Source organism: Vigna radiata, chromosome 7 (assembly GCF_000741045.1).
Source record: "Vigna radiata var. radiata cultivar VC1973A chromosome 7, Vradiata_ver6, whole genome shotgun sequence".
Classification (NCBI taxonomy): Eukaryota; Viridiplantae; Streptophyta; class Magnoliopsida; order Fabales; family Fabaceae; genus Vigna; species Vigna radiata.
The window spans coordinates 30,503,854-30,529,678 of NC_028357.1; the positions used below are offsets into that span (position 1 = coordinate 30,503,854).

General features: G+C 29.7%; 1 protein-coding gene and 1 long non-coding RNA gene across 2 annotated transcripts; one reads left to right on the forward strand and one right to left on the reverse strand.

The window, feature by feature from the left end:
- Positions 1-10,259: 10,259 nt before the first annotated feature.
- On the reverse strand, positions 10,260-12,476 carry LOC111241934. Its single transcript, XR_002668366.1, has 3 exons — positions 12,249-12,476; positions 12,030-12,101; positions 10,260-10,310 (listed from the first exon to the last, which is right to left on the reverse strand). It is a non-coding gene; the product is annotated as an uncharacterized LOC111241934 (long non-coding RNA).
- A 5,312-nt stretch (positions 12,477-17,788) lies between these two features.
- LOC106765580 (nudix hydrolase 8) lies at positions 17,789-20,851 on the forward strand. Its single transcript, XM_014650258.2, has 9 exons — positions 17,789-18,286; positions 18,656-18,936; positions 19,124-19,189; positions 19,281-19,418; positions 19,521-19,598; positions 19,731-19,781; positions 19,913-19,947; positions 20,217-20,325; positions 20,449-20,851. The coding sequence occupies exons 1-9, from the start codon at positions 18,148-18,150 to the stop codon at positions 20,650-20,652; spliced, it is 1,101 nt and encodes a 366-aa protein (XP_014505744.1). The 5' UTR covers positions 17,789-18,147; the 3' UTR covers positions 20,653-20,851.
- The last annotated feature ends 4,974 nt before the right edge of the window (positions 20,852-25,825 follow it).

Below are 25,825 nucleotides of genomic sequence, written 5' to 3' on the forward strand. Positions count from 1 at the left end.
ATTTATATATATCTATAAATATATATATATATATATATATATATATATATATATATATATATATATATATATATATATATATATATATATATATATATATTCTAATACATCGTTCAATGCAATTATTAAATAAAAGAAAAAAAGAAAACAAATATTGACAAATGTATGTTATGCATTCACTAGTGTAATCAACAGAGCAATTATTTTTTTTATAATCAATGGTTTGTGAACCGAGATATATATAAGCGAGACAAAAATGTTTTCTTTTGCCTCGGTTGTGAATCGAGACAAAGAAAGGATAGGATTTCATCTTGGTTCACAAGTAACCGAAGTAGTATAATTTTTTTTTTCGCTAGGTTTTTTGCCTCGGTTCCTTTTGCACCCAGGCAATAACTCGGACTTTACTGCCTCAGTTGGAAACTGCACTGAGAAAGTATAGTGTTTTTTTATTTTTTATTTTTTGCTTTTTCGCCAGGCTTTTCACCTTGGTTGTTGCTGAGCCTAGGTAGTATAGTATTTTTTTTTTTTTTTGCTTTTTCGCCAGACTTTCTGTCCCAGTTGTGACCTGAACCGATGTCATAGATGACTTTCTGTCTCGATTATGATCACAATCGAAGCATATTCCTTTGTTTTTTTTTTAAGAACATGTGTGTTTTACAACATCCCAAATTGCATAAACGCACCCCATATATTTTAGAACTAGAAGAACCCAAAAACATATATTATTCATTACATAAGTGTATACAAAAGGCATGTAAGAATTAATTAGCCTATATTTTACTATTTTAACTTTTTCAAAAAATAAAATAAAATATAAGTCAAACCAAACACATGTGCATTTTGTAAAGCCTGAGAAAAAGACAAACATTGGGATGTGCACGTGGCAGTAGATAATGAGCTGAACTTTTCTTAGTAAAATAAAGTAACTTAAATTTTCTAAGTTCCTCCCACTGTCTAAAGAACCATTGTCTCCCTTCGACGTTTTCTTCTTCCTTGCTCTACCTTCTCTCCACCTTATCCAAAAGTGGAACCGTTAGTTTGTTGATCAGAAGCTACCTAGGCGATCTGGACTTCAAGAGTAACCATTCCAACCGATCAGTTTTTCAATTCTCCACTGGTAAGTTGTTTTCCTCTCTCTTTTTGCATTTTGAAACTGTGATCATGCAGCAGATTTTGTTGCATGTAGCTTTGATGTGTTTTTCCTCAATCCTTAACTGAATTTAGGTTCTAAGTCCTCTATCATCAATTGATGATTTGTAGGCATTTCTAAGCCTTCTCACGGTGCAAAGGGCTAGTTGGATCATCCTGTGAGCTTGGCTATGTATAGAGGTAAGGGAAGTTGGGGTTTTATTCCTGTTTTGTTAAATTCTTATATTGCATGAGTTAGACTTAGTATAAATTGTGATAAAATGCATGCGAAGATTGTGTGTTAGACTTTGATTATAGTTAAGATGAAAATTTATGATTTTGCTCATTAGAACATGTAATTCTGGCTGGTTTTATTTTGATCTGTGAATGGATGCTTATGAACTTGTATGAATAAGGTGCAATGTTGATGTTGAGTGGTTGAATGATTTGAACTCCGTTAAATAGGTGATTAGATGAATTATTAAGTGAATTTGGGTGTTTGGAGTCATATTAGAGGAACTGAGGTAGTCACATTTAGAATTTGGTATTTCAGATTGTTCTTGGCAGTTTAGATATTTTAGACAAGTCAATTGGGACCTAATTGAATGCCTAAAATAGTCAAAATTAGACAAAAAGTGGTGGAATCAAATTTAGGTCCATAGGTTGAGAGTTTTTCAGTTTTTAGATAGAAATCGATGCATAAACACTTTATAGTGAGGTTAAAAAGGGGATAAAACCAATTAGGCAAGTTTAATTTAGTATAAACTTCGATTTAGGGATGGTAGAAGTTCATCAAAATGATTGGACTTGGTAGTGGAGGTTGAAGTTGCTTAATTATGCAGGTTTTTGAGTGTTGCAGATTCTACAAACTCGTTGTGCGAATTTATTCGAACAGCGAGCTACGCTGGAGAGTTGCTCTCTACCAGGGCATTCGCATAGCGACTTGGGTACGTTATGCGAATCGCTACAGAGGGTTCCCCTCTGTTTGTTGAGCCGCCTTGCGAAATTGCTCGCTTTGCCACTGGTAGGAGTCTGGGAAATTATCTAAATAATTAGAATAGTATTGGAGGTGCGCTTTGCAAGAGTGTGAGGCCTGAAGCCTCTGTGATTTAATTCGCAATGCGATATAATTCACTATGTGAATTAACTGGGAAGGGTAGCCTCTATATGAGGGATCGCATAGCGCAAGTGGATGCGTTATGCGGAAAGCTCTGGTCTCGCTTTGTGACTTGGTGCGCGGAGCGACCAACCTTGTTTTAGTTTATTCCTTCCTTCTTCTTTGCTTGATGAGGTGTGATGCCTATTTGGATTGGTAGGATGATGTATGTGATTATACAAATAGAAGATGGTATATTGATGATTCAAAGAGGAATACAATTGATTAAAATGGATAGATTGAGTATGAAATTAAGATCTCTCTGTGAGATCAATGTAGTGTTTAGAATGAATATAGGGGCTCATCCTTGGGGGTTATCCTAACTCTCTAATGATCTTTCATTCTCACTTAAAGAAGCTTGATGCATGTGGTGAGAGTAGTAAGAGGTCCTAGTGTAGGCGCTTCTTGGAGGCCTATTACGCGGTAAAGGACTTACCTTGTGTGTGGTAGGGTGGAACCCATTGACAATGGCTTTGCAAAGTAAGAGAGGCCACCACAAGTACATAACCCGCCATAGCTCGACATTCACTCTAAGTCCGGACAGGTCCAGTCTAGATTATAACATGATAGGATGTTGTGTTTGTTTACTTGTATGAATATGATTTTACATTTCAAATGCTATAAGATAACATGCATGCTTTTCAGCATAGCTTACCCTTACTGTTTGTTTGTATTTTGCATGTGTATGTTCTTCCTTTTGCAATGATCATTCACTTGGATGTGAGCAGAGACAAATGGAGTACCTCTAGAGCAAACATTAGAGGATGACGACATAGTCCCTAGTTCTTAGGGAGCAAATCTAACTAGTGCATGTGATTTTTCATTTTCTAGATATATCTTCATATCTAGTTCTGCTCCTTAAACCATTCTTTGATCTTTGATATTAGTCTTTAGGATATTAATATAGGACCCTTATAAGGGAGAGAACAATAATAAGAGTATTCTTTAAGGTAAGGTAAACTGATTATTAAAATTATTTTAAAATAAAAATCAATAAATTTTTATTTATAGACTTTATTTATTTGTTCAGTTTAAAATCTATTACCAGTTCATACATTTTTTTTACAAAAAAAAAAATCTTCATTTCAATTTTCAATTCTCCAAGTAGATAAGAAGGGGTAGCTGCTGTGGGTGTGGAAGTCGAAGGGGAAAATGGAGCAGGTGGCCCATTTCTGCCTTTTCATGGATTTGCTTGGGTTGACTATTGCTCAGGCCCATTTATGCCTTTCAATGGGCCTTCTTGTTGCATTTGGTTTAGTTAAAGAGTTGTGGGTTTGGTTTCATTAGAAAAATAATTTCCTGCTTATTTTTCGTGTAACATGAAAGAGTCGAGGTAGTTTTTCTATCCTTTCATCCATTTGTCGTTTCAATATTTTTATTTTCCAAAATATAGAACTGGGTCGTAGTTTTTTTGCTAATAATAATAAATTGTCAGTTTATTCCAGCAAAATAATTGAAGTCAATAAGAAGTAAAAGAAAAACCCAGAAGTTGTTTTGTACAAACATAAATTAAAATTAGCATCTTTACCATTTCCCGAAAGTTTTACTTTATCAATTTTTTTATTTGTTTTTGAAATATAAAATAAGTTAAGGCTAAGGTTGATCCTAAAAAATAGTTCAATATTTTCTAAAATAAACTGATAATGATTTCAGATTATTTTTTATTTGATTGTTTTGAAAATCTCTATTTGCATAATTCACATTACAGTTTGATGATCTTTATTCATTTTAAATGAATTTCCAATTTGCCTATTTTAAAAACCATTATAGTCTTAAGAAACACTTGATACACAAAAAGACTTGCAAATTATTATTTTCTTTCAACAAAATATATGACTTTTTTGTTTGTAATTTTATAAAAATAAATAAATAAATTAAATCCTTCAAAATATATATAAAAAATAATATTAAATCCATTAAATAAAATTAATTTTAAAGATTAAATATATATTTTGTATAAAAAACTTATAGATATAATTTAATTATAGGCATGTTGTCCACGTTGCATTATTGAGAATCAAATGCAAAATCCTCGGATAATACTGGGTGGTTGAAATCATGTGACAATGCTGTCCACGCAATTTCTATTTCGTTTTTCTTTTCGATCTCACCCACGCGCCTTTCATGCCAAATGCCACCTACCTTTTCTTCTTTACAACGAGATCTTAAACAATATCTACTGCTTTTAAGATAAATAATCAGTATAATAAAATATTATGATATTTTGTTATGAATATAGAAATAAAATGTAATAATTAGTATATGTGTTTATAAAAGAAATTAATTATATATCAAGTATTTTAAATTTATAAAAAAAACTTAAATAAGCTTTTAACTAGTGAAATTTTAAAATGAAATTAGAGTTAGAAATATACGAGACTTTAATATATTTTCATCTTAAATTTTAAAAATAAATAGATATAGTTATTTTAATTTAATTATTTTAATTTTTTTACCATGTCTAATATATTTCTCAATCGACATTAAAACTAAAACTCTAATAGAGTGAGATATTATCATTAGTAAAATTTACTTACAACAATAATTATCATTCCAGTATCGGTATAACACGATATGAAACATTATATGGAAGAAGATGTAGGATACCATTATGTTGGTTTTCAAGATGGGGAATCACTAACGGTGGGACCAAAGTTATTACAACGGACCACAAAAAAGATAAAATTGATCCAAGATCAGATGAGAGCAACTCAAAGTAGACAAAAGTCATATGCAGATAAGAGGAGAAGGTCGTTGGAATTTGAGGTAGGAGATCATGATTCTTACGACTAAAACCAACTACAGAAGTTGGGAGGGCTATTAAAATGAGGAAACTGACACCCAAATTAGCACTGCTGCCTTAATTAGCAAATTTGCATAACGTTTTTCATGTATCCCAATTGGGGAATTATATTCCAAATCCAAAACATGTGTTGGAAGTTGATGAGATTCAGGTCAAGGAGAATTTAATGATGGAGGCTGGACCGGTGCAAGTACTAGATGTTCGAATGAAAAAGCTAAAAGGAAAAGAAGTTCGCACAATAAAGGTACTTTGGGATGAAGACACGCAATAAATGACTTGGGAATTAGAGGAATTCATGAGAAAAGAATATCCTTATCTCTTTTGTTGACTAGCCAATTTTCAAGGGCGAAAATTTTTGTTGTTAGGGAAAATGTAAAACCTTTGAATATAGTTGTAATTAAGACGTTAGATTTTTTTTAAAATATAATTTTCTTTATGTATAATACTACAGTAAAATACGTATAATGCTACAGTGGAATACATATAATGCTACAGGAAAATATGTACAGTGCTATAGTGAGAATACCTCGTGAATCATGTGTTGTTACAGTACTGCTACAGTAAAAATGTAGTATAAGTTACAGTAGTGCTATAGTGAAATTAGTATAACTACAGTACTGCTACAGTAAAATGTAGTACAACTACAGTAACCCTAACCTCAACTATAAATAGGGGTGAGGAAATGAAGTTTTGCACAAAGAGAGTGAAAGTAAGCAAGCGTTTCATAGAAAATAAGGAGATTTTAGGGCTAGAATTTGAGTTGTAGAGAAGGTAGCAAGAACTTCTGAAGAGGTGCTCTTAATCCAGGAAAAAGAGAGAATAAGGTAAGAGGAGCTAACCTTCCTCGGTTCTTATTTTGTAAATAAGTAGTGATGATTTAATATTGTTATGGTGAAAAAAGGAACTATTATTACTATTGTTTTTCTATGTGAACTTAGGTGATAAAAATTGTCTATAATCTTGTATTGAATATGTGAATGTGTAAATGTTAATATTGTAATTAAATGTTTAAATTATTTTTATGATCTTTATTAGATTGATATCTTGGGATGGTAATAATGTGAAATTTGTGAAACCTAATTGAGGAACACTTTGGCTAAGGAAAGACAAGCACCAGTGTAAAAACAGTGTATAACGTCACGTGTTTAACGTCTAACCACTCAATAGTCAACGTTAAAAATGACCGATGGTATTTTTGTAAATAAATGCAATTACTAAACGTCGTTTAGAATTGTAATTCGACGTAAAAAAGATATAAAACGTCAAATGTCCCAGCATTAGACGTCAAAAGGTTAGTGAATTCAATAAAAAATTGAGCGGGAGATTGAAAATTCATTCACTTTATCTCAATGCGCGAGACCCTCTTATCTGCTCAAACTTTTCTCGAACGAAGTTTGACGACCATCACATGTAATCTTTCTTTCACTGATTATTTTCGTGTTCTTGTCCTTCATAGGCGCATTCAGCTTTTTCTCTCACTAGTGGCAACACTTTATTCCGATGAACTCATCTTTTGAAGGTTAATTTTCGTTTTCGTTTTGAAGAACTTATTTATTGAACTTGTTTGTTGTTTTTTTTTTGTCGAACGGGTTTGTTGTTGTTGTTGTTTGGTTGAACTTGTTTGTTGTTGTTGTTTGATTGAACTTGTTTGTTATTTGTTATTGTTCTTTGTTGTTGATCCTAGATTACCGTTCATAATTCATGCTTTATAAAATACCAAAAACTGAAATTTGTTGTTTTTCTATTTTTCAGGTTTCGTAGAGTTGTAAAAAAGGATCAAAATTAATCAAAATAATAATAATAAAAAATTATTAACTTCGTATATTGACAAAATTCGACGTTAAAGTAACGTCGTATATTGACAAAATTCGACGTTAAAGTAACGTCGTATATTGACAAAATTCAACGTTAAATTAACGTCAAATTTTTTAAATTTGACATCAATTTAACGTCTCTCGATATGACGTCGTTCTAGAATTCGAAGTGAAAGGCCAAAAATATTCGATGTTGTACACTATTTTTGTACTAGTGAAGGTATTTAAGTTGTCCATTAAGACACACCTCTCTTTCTTAGAAATCTACTCAAAAAACTTGCACTTTATTTTAAAAAATAGAATATAATTTGTTTATGTAAATATAATCAACAGTATGAATTTCAAATAAATTATGATTATTATGTTGAAATGTGAACTATAAAGATGTTAGGATAGATAATTAATCAAATTATGAAGTTTAAGTTTTTTACCACGTTTTTCATTTCTAAGCTACCTTAGAAAAACTCTAATTGCCACTTAGTCTACCATTAGATCAATATGAAAATTTAATATATGGTTCATAAAACATAGTAATTAACTTTGACCATCATGATTTTTAATTTGAGGATTGTACTTAGAGGAAGCGATCTTTTAATTTTGAGTAGAATGACCATCACTTTAATTCTACCTCTAAATTATCTCGGAAAAATCTAAATCCCCACTTCATTTACCGTTAGATTAAATTGAAATTTTGATAGATAATTCTTGAGATGTATTACTATACTTTGACCACTCGGATTTGTAATTAGATGTTTGTACTTAGAGCAATCAATTATGTATTTTAGGTATAGTTGAAACCCACTTGAATACTGTTCTCGAGTTGTCTAAGTAAAATATCAATCTCTACCAAATCAACCGTTAATTTGGAAAGATAGTTCCTAAGTTATATTAATTCACTTAGACCGTTCAAATTATTTTATTGGATCTTTATATAAATTATGGCGTGTTTATTAAAGATTTCAAAACGGCCTAAATTTTTTTCTAAATCACCAATGTAAAATTAAGAATTTTTGCTTTATTAACGTTAAATTGAACTGCAAATTTTACCATAGTTTCTAGAGATATTGTGAATTAATTTACTGTTCAGATCTTCCATGTGAGACATGCACTAAGAACAAACTTTTAGGTAATGTTCATAACAATAAAGATGGTTGATCCATAATCTTCAATTGGTGATATTATGTTGAAATTGTACTTGTTATGGGTAAGTTAAAATTTTAATAAGAGTATGATATTTGGTCTATAGGTATATATGATATGGTATAAATTTTAGGTATTGACACAATTACGTAATGGGAAGAGGTTATTACCAATTCATGATTAACGAATGAATATCATTGAGTTAGATGGATAAGATGAAGTGATTCGTTGATTTTGTGTAAAATTAAGTGAATATAAGGAATTATTAGTTATGAAATGAAGTTTAAAGTTTACTACTAGGAGTAGTGGAGTTAAGTAGAGTGACTCGGGAGGCTTATGAAAGCAGGCAAAGAGCGGTCTAACCATAAGGCTTTAACATAAGCAGAGTACTCGTGAGTTTTTATAGAAGCAGGCAAAGAGTAGTCTGACCATAAGGCTTCGGAAAGTGAAACATAGTATACTCGTAAGGCTTAAGGAAGTAGACAGAGAGTGGTCTGACCATAAGGCTTCGGAAGTAAGCATAGTATACTCGTAAGATTTATGGAAACGAGAAGGATGATTTTGAAAGAAGTTAGGAAATGGTATATTAAGTGAATTAGTGTTTTCAGAATAATTGTGTGTATAAGTTGTAGTACTACATGATGGAATTATGAGTAAGTTTAATTATTTTATATTACGGTTAGTTTACTCTTATTTGTTTGTGTTATGATCGTATAACTCATGTTATACGTAAGTAAATAATGTTGCAGATATAATTGAAAAATCTTAGAGATGATGAGAGAGATACTAGGAAAAATCTTTCAGGGTTTTTTGTTAAAAATAAATTGTATCAAAAAATTATGTTGTGTAAGACTTGTAAGTTTAATTTTGATCTTATGTTAAATGGCAAAGATTATGTTGTTTAAAGTTTGTAAGTTTGAAAATGCACTTTTGTTAAATCAAAATAAAGTTTTGATTATGGAGATCAAATATAAAATTCAAATTTTGTTTTATTACTCGTAATACCCTTTAAATTATTTGGGGTGTTACAAAAGTCATTCCATGCAATTCAGACCGAGACATGGTCGTTAAGTTTAGACTCACATCATGGGTGTTGCTCCCTCCACCACCCCAAGTGCTCCTACATCTCCCCGTTATTTTAATTTATTTTTAAAATATTTTACACATGCCACTATTTTCTTTTATTCCAAAAATACCCTACACCTCCCCACTATCTTCAACAATCTTTCTCTTTCTCTCTACATTAATGGAGCATTCACATGACTTAGATTTGAATTTGTGATATATTGCAAAATATAAAATTCAGATAAAACTTCAATATTAGTGTTTCTACCTCTTCCATTTTATATTAATAGTAAATAATAATAATATATTATTATTATTATTATATACTAACTTTATAATGACAAAAAAACTAAATAAATTCCAAATCTTTAACAAATAACTTTTCTTTTATATTTTAAGTATTTAATAATGTTTTTATATTATTTATCTAATAAATTAAATACTTTATTCAAGTTATTTGAGTCGAACATGTCTGTAAGTTAAAACATAATATAATGTTAAAAATTATAGATATTAAATGTAAAAAAAAAAACATATATATAAACATTTTTCTAGAAATTTAGAACAAAATTTTACTATTTATTAAGTAATTTGAAGAAAAAAAATATATCGAACAACAAAAATAAGATTGAATCAAGCTTATTTAAGGGAATATATCAGAAGTTCAAATCTGAGTCATGTAAATACTTCATTAATGAGTGATGTAAATACTCCATTAATGTAGAGAGAGAAAGAGAAAGATTGCTAAAGATAGTGGGGAGGTATAAGATATTTTTGGAAAAAAAAATAGTGAGAAAATATAAAATATTTTTGAAATAAATTAAAATAATGGAGAGGTGAAGAAAACAACACCCCTCACATCATTGAGTGTTTCTGAACCCGATTGAAGCCTAACTTTTCAGTTAAGTTGCAAATAGTGTAACATCCCAAAAATATATGTATAAATCATATTGAGTGGAATGCATCATATGTAATAAAGTAAAGCAGTCAAGAGTAGAGTCAGATGAAGTATATATAATACAGTCATCCAAAATGAAATGTAAAAGCTCTACATATAGTCATAGAGTCTTTCAAAACGAAGTGAGATAAAAGAAAACTAAAGTATATACATATGAACATAAACGTCCTAACTACTCAGCAGTGTCTGGAGTCTCAGCGGCATCAACTCCATCTAATACTTGCTCCAAAGGAACCTCTGCAATCTCTGCTCACATCCAAATTTGGATGATCATTGCAAAAGAAAACAAACACAGACAAAACAAACAACACACGCGCAAGGGTAAGCTAGAATTCAAAAGAATACAAGTCCAATACAATTTAAACAAAGTAAAAGAGGCATACAAGTAATCACAATCACAGAAATACAGTTTTAATAAGTTATGAGTTATAGTTTTATTAGATAGTGTTAGACTTAGACTCGTCCGGACCCGGAATGAATATCGAGCTATGGCGGGTTATGCACTTGTGGTGGCCTCTACTGCTTTGCAAAGCCATTGCCAATGGGTTTCACCCTACCACACACAAGGTTAGTCCGTTATCACTCACCTTGGCCCATATACAATGGAGACAACCAAGACTAGGACCCCCTACTACTCTTCACCACATGAACTAATCTTCTCTAAGTGAGATTGAATAGTCATTAGAGCATTAAGGGCAACCCCCAAGACTGAGCTACCTATATTCATTTCAGAACTTAACTTGAATCACTCATTCTTAGCCCATATAAAATGGAGACACCCAAGATTGAGCTTCCTATATTCATTCTCATAACTTAATTTGATCTCACCTAGAGATGTACTTAAATCACATTACATTCCACACTGACTTTACTTACTTTCATACTTTTGATTTCATACCATGAATGTTTTATATTAGTTTAGTTTCTTACAGAAATTAAGCATGAATCAATCTCATAATACTGAAAGTAATCATACAAAATAAACAAGAAAAGATACCTAGATCATCACACAAGAAAGGAAGAGAAAACAAGAATTACATATTTTCAGAAAAACATCACTTATTAATACAAATATCCTTATAATCTTAAATTACCAATACTTAGGTAATTCAAATAGCTTGGAAACCCTCACCAATGGCTCCGGAAGGGTCAAAAACCCCCAGAACGACCTAAAAAACATCCAAAACGGATGTCCGGAACCCCCCAAACTGTCAAAAACAAACGCAACAGCAGAAAACTGCGCCCAGCGTGACTTTTCCTGCTGGAAACAGCAGGAAATGGCGCCCAACGCCAGTTTTGTGGCGCCCAGCGTGAATTATGCAAATTTTCTGCATAATTGAGCAACTCTACCCCCTAAGTTTCGTTTTAGACCTTTTGGTGAACTTTGGACACTCCTAAATCGAAATACAAGTTGAATCTAACTTGTTTGAAGGCTTACACACAATCCTAACTAAAAATTCTAAGAGATATGCAGAAGAATTGGATCAATTAGCTCAATTTCTGTTACTTATAGGGTCAAACTTAGATCTGCAATGTATAAAGTGTTTTTGGCTGGTTTGAGACTTCTAGCAAGTCAGAATTTACTCACCTAAGTGATCCAAATGGTCTAAAACCACCTCTAACCCTTGACTCACGAATTCACTACCCAAGTTCCCCAATTTGACTCAACATCAANAATTAACTTAGTCTTTTACTCACAATNTGCAGAGAATGAAATCCTCATCTTTAAAACAATAAACATTNANATCACATACATGGTCATACAATTTGTAATTGATCACTTAGCAGTTCTTATCAAACACAAGCTATACACATCAATTTTCAGCACAAGTTCTTTTTATCTATTTCAAAATAAAGGAATCCTTCACTAATTTACACATGCATCATATTTCAACAGTTCTACCTAAATATCAAACCAAAAGCAGCAAAATTTTCAAATAACAATTAAAATCCAGCTTCCCTTACCTCTGTTCAACAACGCAGTATAAATATATTCTAGCTCGCTCTCTTGGAATTCGAAGATAACACTAGAATCACCTATAGATCATTAAATTTGGAATGGAAACAAGTTTTAGAATCTAAGTGAGGTTAGAATTCGAAGAAAAACAAGGTGGGTTACATGCAACAAGATTTTGTTGCATGAGTACAGCCCTAGAATGACCTAGAAAAGGGGTTTTTTCTTACCTGTTGAAGGAAATTGAAATTCGAACGGTAGAAATGTTGATTGCGGCCTCAAGAACGTTTAGGAGCTCCCTAATCAGAAATTAAACGGTTAGAATTTGTGTTATGGTGGGTGGAAAGCATAGCACTGAAGCAAGAAGAAGAAGAACTGTGTTGGGTTTTAGTGAAAGTATCGTGGTAGAGAAAATAAAAAGAGGGCTGAACTTTGGAAGGAAATGTTTTAATACAACTTTATTTTAAAACTTTGTCCAATGTTCTGCTGCCACGTGTGCATCACTTTAGTGATATTTTCTCAGATCTTACAAATAGTAAAATTAAATAAACAATCAATTTATAATTAGTATAAAATATTTGAGGATTAATTCATAATTTAAAATATTTAAAGACTCGTATCATTATGAAAAATATTTTAAAATTAATTACATTTTATAGTTGGTCCAAATTGATCTATCCATTTTAAAAAGAGAATTTGAGGAGTATACATTTTTAAGTAATGGATAAATAAAAACCAAATTTATTCAAAAGTTGGTTGAGACTGAATTATAAATCATAAGTCAATTTTACATTTATTTAATGTGAGTATGTAGAATTACTTTTTATCGCAGGTGTCAAAATGGGATGTGTTTTTCGGGTCAGTCCACCAAAATGGAACGAATGAGGTACAATTTTCCATCTGTTTTGATCTCACCCGTCTAGTCACCAAGTTGATGGACCAAAGTAAATCAATCTATGCCTGACCTTTTTTGTTATTTTTTAAATTAAAAATTAAAATAAATATAATTAAAAAGATTAAATTTTTGTTATATTTTTGTAAACATGTAATAATTTAAATATAAATGTAATAATTATTATAATTTATGAATTAAAAATATTAATTAATCAATTTAAAATTTAGAAAATATATATATGGTTGAATATGATTTAAATATTTATTTATAAGTATATATATAAAAAAAAAATAAAAAAAGTTAAAAAAGTGGGCCAGCCAATCAACTTGTCTTGTGGCAGTAGATTGCAATTCGAGAGCGAACTGAACCAAATCAAATCAGGAGGCGTGTTTGTCTATTTTGCCGCTTCAACTTTTTGTGTATTCATTATATAAATAAGGGGATTTAATTTGTTTCAATTGCTACAACACATACTCGGAAATAAAAAAAAAAAAAAATCAGTCCAATCAATTTTCTAATTTAAAAATATTACAACAAATTGTATGATTTGATTAATTATCTGAAAATAATGGTACTAATGAAAGAAAAAAGAGAGTTAAAGTGTGTTATATTGGAAAAGGAATATTTGGTTGCATGTAGAAAACGTGCTACATTAACCGAATAAGGGATTTTGAATTTATCTGAAAATGAAACTTATTTATCTCACATAAAACAAATACATGACATGATAGAACTTGGTTTCTGCAATATATTTAATATAGCAAATAAATGAACCGGGTCCAGCTAATCACCATCATCTTTACACCTTTCAATATTTTCTTATAAGATAATCTTATCTATATAAACATGGAGAGGCATCCGCTACAAGTTTCGGATATTTTTTATTTTACTTTATAAATTTAATTTTAAAGATTGAATGTAGCGTTTTTCTTTTCATAAGTATTTATATAAAATTTCATATAAATCAAACAGTATATTATATTTTTTTAATATATATATATATATATATATATATATATATATATATATATATATTTATTTATCATTTTTTTTTTACTTTTAATATCTGAATTGCACGTTCTAAAACTAAATTTATAAAGNATATATATATATATATATATATATATATATATATATATATATATATTAATTGTTCATATTTATTTTTCTAACATTTGCTGAATTGCACGTTCTAAAACTAAATTTATAAAGGTAAAATAAATTATTAAATATTTGTTTGTGTTTTAAAGTATGTATAAACTTTATATGGACATTTTATAAACGAATATAAAATGCTTTTAACAAGTGACACTTAAAAAGTCTTTTGTTGTGACGTTTGTTCTCCTGTCTAGTAATAGCGTAATAGCAAAATTCCTAGTGATGAACAATTTTTCCTAAATCCATTTCTCATATATGCTAAAATATTTTCGTTCATAATTTCATCGCCTCTTCATTTTTCCCTTTCGTTTCCACTTGTCCCCTCTTTACCATTCCCTTTTGTGTTTCAGTAATCATTAAAATGACAAAAATATTCTTATATTAAATATTTATAGATAAAATTTATAGTACATAATTAATATTTGATATTATTATTTACCAATAACGAATAACAAATATTTTACTATTTGGTTATGAATGAGTCAAGTGTAAATGTCGTACTATATATTCATATCCACGAGTATTCATTACTTACAAAAAATTAAAATTAAAATTTAATTTAAATTTTATCAAGTTAAATATAATTAAACTTAAAATCAATTTATATTTTATTAAATTAAATTAATTTAAAATTAAATTTTAATTTATATTTTATTTTAAAAAATTATAATTTTTTTCAATATTCATGCACATTTATGGATACCTGCAGGTTTTAAAATATTCGTGAATATTTTTTAAACAAGTATTCAACAAATAAATAGTATATTTTTTTGTTATGGACAAATTACGAGTACGTATTATTCGTACCTGACCTAACCTGTTGTCATCCCTAATCACCACATGCTCCCACCTCTCTTTCTATATCCTTGTTCGCCATCACTCCCCTAAGTGTTCATATTATTGTCCTTTCGAATATCACCTAATCAAAACTTCTTTCCCACTTCCTTATTGACTACGAATCCACCCATTACACCACTATTCTCGATGCAAGATTGACATACTTGACCTTTTTTTACCAATTAATCCAAAATATAAACGATTGAGATTGAACCCATGATTCTTACTTCATTAACTATACACTTTGTCATGCCAACAATAACATCAATGTGCCAAGAAAAACATTTAAGACTTCAACTTCTCCTTTAAGAACAATTAATTCTTCTTCTTCGGCTTCTGCTCCCAATTCATACTATCCCTTGATTTAAATCTCATCTATATATATATATATATATATATATATATATATATATATATATATATATATATATATATATATATATATATATATAAAAAATATCTTTTTATTTTATGAACGCTGCGTGTTCACATGGTCAAAATCGAAAGGGTCGGGGTTTCAAAAGATTCTTGCAAGTGAAGGCACCGATTTTACCTTAACGTTCCTTTTTATTTGTTTAAAACGATCTTTGACCAATGTGTCTTTCGAGATTTTTCCACAAGTCATGAGCCTTGGGGTTGGCTCCGAACTCTATAAATAAAGCTCATGCTTCCTCCTTTTAAACAAGGAAAAAAGTCCCTAACATGCTATCTCTCTCTCACTCAACATTCTTTTATTCTATTGTTTCTTCTCTTTCACTCTCTCATTTATTATATCTTCCTTTATAATATTATGGGTATTCCTTTTTCCATTTTAAAGGAGTCTTGCTTGCTAGTTTTGATATTTTTGGAAATTTCTAGGAAGTTCTTGTTGTATCCTAAGGAGTTTGCGCAACATGTAGCGGATAAGTCCTGAAGGACAATGATATACACGTCTTGGGAAATCTTTATTTGTGTTTTTGTCAGTTTTTTTACAACAACCTTAAGGATTTATGGCTAACCACAATAACTCAAACCTAGAGAATCAAAATATTGTTTCCAGAACTCAGACAGTTTTCATGAAATCTTTCCTGAATGTATCGAAAATTAAAGTCTTCTCTAGACAAAATTTCCAGTTATAACAAGAATGTGTCAACCCTTTCAGACATATATAAAATCACTTTTCTTATTTCATAACCTAAACCCGACTTTAGTCTTCCTCCAAATTCAAAATAAGTTAAAAATTAAAAAAAATATTATAATAAAAGCCAATAAAAAAAAGGAAAAAGTTACACTGATGATAAAAATTACAGGAGTGAAATTATTCTAATTCTGCTAAAATATTTTACATTTACACAATTTATACAAACTTTTAAAACAGAAACATAATACAATTATCGTAGGTAATTTGAAAACAAAAAATATATTTATTCTTAAAATAAATAAGAAATAGTCATTTCTATCTCACGTGTGGAAAAATTTGTACGCACGATTACTAATTCTCATTATAATAACTCTCCACGCGGTGCAAATTAAAAATGTGAAAATCATTTACGCGGCATTTTATTTTGTTTTTTCTTGCAATAATTTCTTCCGTTGGGATAATATATGAATTTCAAAATATTTCTTTTAATCGAAGGAATATGAATTTATCGTAAGACTTTGGAAGACTACGAAATATAACAATTTGATTGAGAAAAATAATGTTTTATATGTCAATTTTCTGCTTTGTATGTAAACTTGAATCTAGAGATGAAAACGGCATATACTGCTTATCTGTTACCGATAAAAATAAAAAAAAAATCATTTATTATATCATTCCTTTAACTTACATATTCTCGTACAAAATACTTACAACCGTAAATATTTAAAAAATTATTTTATAAATTTTTAAATAAAATTAAAAGTATATAAAATATAATATAAATTAAATTAAATATAAATTAAAATTTAATTTCATTTAAATTTAATTTAATAAAATATAAATTAATTATAATAAGATAAATTTAATAAAATATACTTTTAATTTTAATATTTTAGATAATGAATACTTAATGTATAAATAATATAATATTGATCATATCTGACTTGTTTAATAATTTTTTTTTAAAAAAACTTATTATTAATTACTCAAAGATAATAAATATATGTATATACTAATTATTTTTTTGAATTTTATCCAAATTATTCGTAAATACAATTATTTTTGACATATTGGATGATAATCTTAAACAAGAAACAAGTTTACATTTTGTTTAAGAGATGGAAAATATAAGCATTTAAATAATCTTCCAAAAAAGGTATTTTGTATTTAACTTAGATTATAGAATGTGATAAAGAAAAGCAGAAAGATTTAAAAGAAATTTAGAGATAAAATGCACCTGAATCTAAATTTGAAGAGAAAACAAATAAAAACAAATTTAATGTCATTAAATTATCTAAGTTGTATTTTCAATCTTAGATAATTACTGAATTATAAATCTACCTTTTTAAAATTGATTAAATTAAATAAAAAATAATACTAAATAAGTGAATCTAAAAGTATTTTTCTAATTATTATATTATCAATTTGGGAAGTGTTTTTTACTTATGTCATGGATGATATTCTCTCTGGAATCCATCCTCCCAGATAGTTATGATTAATGTATAAAAAAGTATATTTGAGAGAAAAGAAGCCACATTAATAATATAAAGTCGAATTTAAAAATTAAAAAGTTGACAGTAGAATAGAGCAGTCCGCTATGATTAACCTGAATAAATAACTTTCCTCGTTTTCTCCATTTATTACTATAGTATAACTTATTATATTATAATTTCTGGGAAAGAAAGAAATTAACAAACTTTCAATTTTGTTGCGTTTCTGGTGATATTTCTGACATTATATGACTCACAACCACACATCTTTCAATGTGCACCACTTATTTGAGTAGCCAAGTGCTGTCAAAACTAGCTTTGTCCCAATGTGGATTGTGCTGAAATTATATCTTGTATAATTTGTTGGCTTATCAAGCTTCTTGACTTTAGCATTGGTAGAGAAGGGGCAGTCCGCTCAGAAAAAACGATGAGTCCCATGACCATGACCGTGATGTTTCTTTAGTCAGGTCAAGGTTCGATACCTGCTAAGGTTGCTTAGAATTTCGTGAAGATTGATGTATGTACGCGGTTAACCTCCACAGCATAGTTACATTTGGACAGTGATTCAGTGTGCTTGTGTCTGATAGGTGAGATTTGGGTTGTGAGTTGAGTTCGGACCTCTGATTTAGATGGAGCTTAAATCCTTCTCTTCTACTTCCGTCTCCACATCTGATGTTGCCCGTGTTGGAAGATCCTATTCTACTTTCATCTCCACTTTCAGGCACAAAGTTGGAGTTAAATTTTCTACCCACTTCAAGTGCCGCAGAGGTAACTAACAATTGCCCAAATTCTTGGAGGTTTTATTGTTCTATTTTATTTTATTTTTTTCCTTTGATTTTTGTTGTTTTTGTTTCTTTTTATGATACTTGACCTGCTTGTTAGTTTGAGCTTCTTGTTTTAGTTTTTTTTTTTTATCAGTAAAACTGAATATCTGAACTAATTGTAGCTGATGAGGTAGGTATAAGCCATGGTTAATTTCGTTCATTCGTTTCTAAAGTTCACATTTTTACTAGTATTTGATGCCCCCTTTTTTCTACTTCAAAGAATGTGGGAAGATTTGAAAAAAAAAAAATTGTTTGGATTTTTTGGGGTTCGAATAGGAATGTGAGTTTAATGCCTTCCAATGTTTAATTTCAGGGTTGTTTCTGCGGACTTACAGTGGTTCGGACAAGGCTTATTTCACAAATGAAGTTGTAAGTAGTTCAGTTCGTCAAGATAATCTCGCAGCAGAAACGAGTTCCCGTAGAATTAACGGAACCAATGGCTCAACTTCGAGCTTCTATTACAGAAATCTGAGAGTACTTGATGCTTTTGATGATGAATATGGGGGAGTTGTCGTTGACTCAGATAGGATACCATCCAACCCATATACCTTCGCATCTTTGTTGCGTTTGTCTCTCTTTCAGTGGAAAAAGATGGTAAATTCTCTGTCCATGTTTTCATCTTCCCTAACATGAACTGTGCTACATGGAAATCAGTCACCTCTTAATGTGATTCTGGTGTTTCGTCGTTTGAAATAAGTCATGCTTGAGAAAACAAAGACATATCAGTATTTTCCATTTACTTTATTTTGAGACTGCGTCTAAGATATCTGATCATTTACAGGGAAAAAAGGGAATTTGGCTAAAGTTGCAGTTAGAGCAATCTGACCTTGTTCCAATTGCTGTTAAGGTAATTCAACTTTTAACATATCTACCATTGACAAAATAAACAAAATAGATATGCAAATGATAGCTTATTAGTAACCTCATTTTGGTCTCAGGAAGGCTTCCAATACCACCATGCTGAACCAGGATATGTGATGTTAACTTACTGGATTCCTGAAGGACCCTGCATGCTTCCAGCGAATGCGTCTCATCAAGTTGGAGTTGGTGGGTTTGTCATCAACGACAAAAATGAAGTATGGTTGCCTCTAATATAATAAAACATTAGAAGGAAGCAAACACATTTGAATCATGCAGAAACTGATATTTGTGTAATCTTCTGTTAAAAATTTATGAAGGTGCTTGTAGTACAAGAGAAACACTGCTCTCCAGGAACTCTTGGTCTTTGGAAGATACCAACCGGATTCATTCTTGAGGTAATTTTCTTTAATGCTCTTCAAATGAAATATAAAGACCAAATTATAGATGCTGTTGAATGGCTATCTCATTTCTGTAATTCTATTTCAACTTGAACTCTTTATCACTTACCTGTTTGAATATTGTCTCAGGCAGAGGAGATATATACTGGAGCTGTAAGAGAAGTGAAGGAGGAAACTGGGGTAAGTTTGATGAAATTTTATGCTTTCCTAGGGTGCAAATTGGAATTGAATTTATTCATGGGGTTGTATTGTATGGTAAGTTTCAATTCTCTGAGGGGCTTTCTTTTTATGCTAGCTGTTTTTTGTTGCAGATCGATACAGAGTTCATTGAAGTCATAGCATTTAGGTAACAACTCCGTTCATACTCCCAGCCATCATCAAGAAAGTGCAACTTTTCTTTAATAAAATAAATTTGAAACTATAACTATTCATTCTGTGTATATACTCGATTCATAGTAAATAATTTGTAGTAATTGGATTACTGGATGGGTTAAAGTACTTAGTGACAGAATCTAGTATGGTGAGAGTGGTCCATGATTTACCTTTTATTTGAGTACTGCCACAGTTTTGTTGTATTTATCTTCAAGGTCTGATGAATTTCATAATCAATAATAGGCATGCTCATAATGTGGCCTTTGAGAAGTCAGATTTGTTCTTCATCTGCATGCTAAGACCCCTGTCATCTGAGATCATTGTTGATGATCTTGAAATTGAAGCAGCAAAGGTGAGATATTCTTACTCATGAAGACAATTAATGGAAACTTTTTCGGAGGTGTATGTGTGTTGTTGCATTCAAAGTTTGACTGATCTGAGTTTGAAATGGGTGATGTGATGTGATGTGATGCAGTGGATGCCTCTGGTTGAGTTTGTAGAGCAACCACTGATCCAAGAAGACTCAATGTTCAAGAAGATCGTGGATATCTTTATTGCTCGTCTGGGGAAACGATATTGTGGCTTATCAACTCATCAAGTAGTTTCAAAGTTTGATGGCATGGTATCATCCTTGTACTACAATGTCATCGACAATGAAGATACCTGTGTTGGAAACTGAGAACTCAAAAGGAGAATGAAACGCTTCTTGGCTCCATCTATAACAAACCCTCGCTTCTCAAATTTCAGCATCAAGCTGAAAACCGAGCTAACCACTATACTGCAGATATCCAAACCGATATGTGTATGTTAACATGCAAATCACAATTTATCCCTATTATGTATATAAATATCTCCATCATGCTGCTGCTTCATCATCATCACATTCCACATTGACCAATGATTCTTGCAAAAAGAACATCAACCTGCAGTATATTAACTCAAAACTTAAAAACGAAGTTTAGAGGAAATCTCCATAAATATTGATATATACCTATTAATCGGGTCATTTTTTCAACAACCCAAGATCATAAACATTATTATTCAACGATATAAGATATTATCTATATAGGTTAAGAGTTTCATTTCAAACAGTATTCAACCTTGATTATAAATAAAATCAATTTATAATATATAATTAGATGTATATTTTATTTTATATATTAATTTTGTGAAGTTGAAATAAGTTTAAATTTTTTTTTCAACATTATATCAAAGTTATAAATTAAAATTTATTATAATGATATTTATTATTAAAATTATTATCTCACTTATTATTAAACGATTTATTATTTTTTTAATTTATTGTTTTATTCATGACCAAATTAGTATTAATTAATTTATTAATATTTTGTTTTATGTTTAAGATATATATGTTTTAGTGGAAGAAAAGTAGGTTAAAAATTTAATATCAATTAAAAATAATATAAATTTACAATATATAAGTTAACTTAAATCTTATTTTATTATTGATTCGACTTTATGAAGTTGAATTACATTAAAAAATTTCCTATTAATGCTTATATCCTTCTTAATTTCTTCTCCATCAGCATAAATAAGCGACATTGTTATTAGGATCAGAAAGAAACAAAATAGTTGGTGTGATTGAAGAACACCTCTTCTAATTTGATAATGACATTGGGAAAGCAGACAGCTAGATTTTTCCTGAGTAAAACGTTCGCTGTTGAGACAGTAGAATTTATATTAGAATAATACCATTTTTTAAATTAAATTAGTAAATAAGAGATGCTAAACTATTTGACAAAATTTATTTACGTTTCTGATTATTTTTTTTTTTGAATTCAGTACTTATATTTAAGGACAATGATATTTTGACAACACTTTTTGACAATTTTTTTGATAATGGAACACGTGTCATCATTTTATTGGTCTATTTGAATTTATATTTAAAAAATATTTAAAACGGACCAATCACAAACTGCCACGTATGCGTTGTCAAAAAGTTATTAAAAAAATATTGTTAAAAGAAGTTTTTCCTATATTTAATTATGAATTTGATAATTTTGATAAAGGGTCTAACGAGAAATTGACCACGCACGTCTAATTATGAAATAAAAGATTGAAGGTTCCAGAGTTTTTAAAGCAGAATGATGTTGTTGGTTGTATCAATCATATGACGGCAAAGAAGAGAAGTGATATCATAAAATACTTTTACATTTATTTGATATAGAAATAAAATAGTTATAAAAAATAAATTTTTATATTTTGAAAAAAATAAAAAAATATCAATAAATGTAATTTAAATATATAATTTTTTTTTAACTATTAATAACTATAGTTTTTTCGGCGCAGCAGTTCCCATATGTACACTTTCACGTGGTTGAAGTTTGAGAATAATGTGAGTGATGGGTGGGGTCTAGTTTATCCAGAAAGACAGTGCCACGTGACCTTGATGTGAGCTTTGTTTTATAACTCAATGAGTGAATATTAATTTATTTAGTTTCAATTCTCTTTCTGTCTTGAACGCAGATATAATCATTTATATAATTTGGGACAGCCTGTAGTTTATGCTCTTAATTCAAATTATATTCAATCATTCTTTAATTTTAAACGACATAAACAATTACATTCTTGATAAGGAGATTCTACAAATTTATGAGAAAAAATATTAAATATTTCTAGTTATTATTTTATTTTATTAAGAGTAATGTGCTTAACATAAATGCTGTGAAATACTTTAGAAATTAGATAACTTTTTTTCTATAAAAATTAGATGACTTATAAGAGCTGAAGAGAGGAAAGGGATTATGCTCCCTAGGGTTTCAGAGAGGCAGAGAAATGGAAAATATTTATTCTGGATTTGAGATAAACATTTGAAAACATTAATCAAATCCATTTGTTGTATAGACAGATTGGAAAGCGGTTTCTAAGACATTTGAAAGGAGAGCCCAATGACGTTTCTGAGATATAGTGTTGGCGTCATATCAAAAGGGTAGTGCAGAGAGTAAAATGCCATTAAAGATGCCCATCTCTTACCTAAAACAAGGGTGTTGCTTTCTCCACCTATCTGCGACCTGTATCTTTCCACTATTTTAATTTATTTTAAAAATATTTTACACTTTTTCACTGTTTTTTTTTTCAAAAATACCCTACACATCTTCACTATCCTTAACAATCTTTCTCTTTCTCTCTCTACATTAATGGAACATTTACATGGTTCATTAATGGAGCACTTACATGACTCAAATTTCAACTTGTGATCTTAAATAAGTTTGATTCAATCTTATTTTGGCTGTTGAATATATTTTGTTTTTTTTCAAATTACTTAATAAATGATAAAATTTTGTTCTAAATTTCTAGAAAAATGTTTATATATGTGTGTTTTTTTTATATATAATATCTATAATTTTTAACATTATATTATGTTTTAATTTACCGACATGTTTGACTTAAATAACATGAATTTTATGTTAAAAATTATAGATATTATATGTCAAAAAAACACATAAATAAACATTTTTCTATAAATTTAGAATAAAATCTTAGCATTTATTAAGTAATTTGAAAAAAAAAATATATTCAACATCAAAAATAAGATTGAATCAAACTTATTTAAGATCACAAGTTCAAATTTGAGTCATGTAAATGCTCCATTAATGAGCCATGTAAATGCTCCATTAATGTAGATAGAGAAAGAGAAAAATTGTTAAGGATAGTGGGAAGGTAGAGTCATGTAAATGCTCCATTAATGAGCCATGTAAATGCTCCATTAATGTAGAGAGAGAAAGAGAAAAATTGTTAAGGATAGTGGGAAGGTATAGGGTATTTTTGGAATAAAAGAAAATAGTGGGGAGATGTAGAATATTTTTGAAATAAATTAAAATAGTGGGGAGGTACAAGTCCCACTTGGAGAGGTGCAAGGAGCAACATCCCTAAAACAAATATATATATATATATATATATATATATATATATATATATATATATGATATAATTAAAAAAAATTTATAATACATTTTTATTATATTGGTAAAATTTTAAAGTTTTTGCTTAGAATATTTAACGTAAATAAAAACTTAGGATTCAAATTTAAAATGTAACATGCAGCAAATGAAGTGTACTAATTATTTTGATTTTAACTAGTAGATAAGTTTTAATTGATGTGTGTATGATTGTATAAGAATTCATTTCAAGAATTGAATTGTTTAATAAAAATTTTAGTATCTTGAGTTGAATATAATGAATTTTTGTTTATTGACAAATTGTTGAATTATATTTGATTATTAATGAATTGTGAAGGTTAGATTTGTTGTGGTAAAAAATTTGGGTTTTGATAGGTGAAATTCTAGAGGGATGTTATTTCAATAAGTTTGAGACTTGAAGTTTGTTTTCACGTCATTTAAAACTTGGTTAGCTTTTTATTTTACAAAGATCTCTTTTGCATAGTATTAAATATGATATTGGTGCTTTTGGGCAAGGGGCTTGATTTGATGGATTGAGTTCCTACTCAAATGAGCAAATTTGTATTCAATTTGAGATATAAATGTGTTTTTTAATCAATTATAGTGCCAAAAATACTGGTTTGGTCATTTGGATAGGTATTGAGTGCATTTAGATCAAGATTCTAAGTTTCTATATTCTAGTATAGTGTTGAGCGGCCTTATGTGGCGTTGAGCGCTACCAAACCTGAGAGTCATTGGGCTCTAGAGCACTGATCGACCACTCCAGGCATTGAGCGCTGCGAAGTCAGTGAACTCTCTATTTTCTAGACGTTAAGTGGTGGTGGTCTTGGACCCTAAGCACCACTTTCGACTACAAGTCTAGGGGTTTTTCCCCCTCTAATTCACTAGGCGAGAGATTGTCTCGCTAGGCGAAATTCATGGCTTGTTGGGCACCAGCCTGGTGCTGAGCACCTGTTTTCTTCAAATATTTTCATCCTTTTCTATTTTTTTTCTAATTCATGATGTTTTAACTAAATTAAAGTATACTTAAGTGAAATATTATTGATGTCGATTGAATGATGTATGGTTGTGAGTATGGATGATATAAGAATGTGAGAAAAATCTCAAGGAGAGATTCTTTGATTTAAGAAAGTGCTAGTATATGCTTGACTGACAGGTTTCAGAAAAGATGTATCCAGATATTCTACCAATCATTCAACTCATATAGAAATGAATAAGATGAGGGAGATAATGATAGTAGGTTTTACCTTAGACTTTTGAGTCTTAGGAGTAAATGATTAACCTCATGAGTAGTAGGTTGAAATACTTATGTTTATACCTCTGTAGAGTATAAATGTTATTATGAGTGCATACCTTAGATGAAGTTCATGTCAAAGCATGTATCCAGATAATTAAGTCTAGAGTCAATTGCTTATATGTTTATATTATTGATAGGATGCTATAAAGGTTAAACTAATATGTAATATGTTAAATTTTTATGGTAATTCTTTTTGAATACTACCTTATCCTGCCTTTTTTTCCATCTATGTTTTGTTTTTTCTTTTCTAATGATCACTTATTAATGTGAGCAGAGGATGAGATAGGTGTTAGCTTGCTGATAATGGAGATTGATGACATTGTCAAGAGATGGTAGCTTTTATCTTTTAGAGAGACTTGTTACTTCTCTAGAGTCCTATAGATATGTTATGTCGATATAATTATTATTGTGGATAACTGTAACAATATTTTGTATGCTATTTGTTGTGTATTATCAGAATATATGATGCTTTGTTTAGTAGTTTATATTATTAAATAGGATTTTACATTAATTCATTACAAAGTTTTTAAAACTTTTTTAACAATAGTCTTTACATTACTTTTTTCCTTTCAGATAATTTTTAAAACATTCAAACTTATTTTAATAGTATAAATTTAAATAAAATCACACTTTTG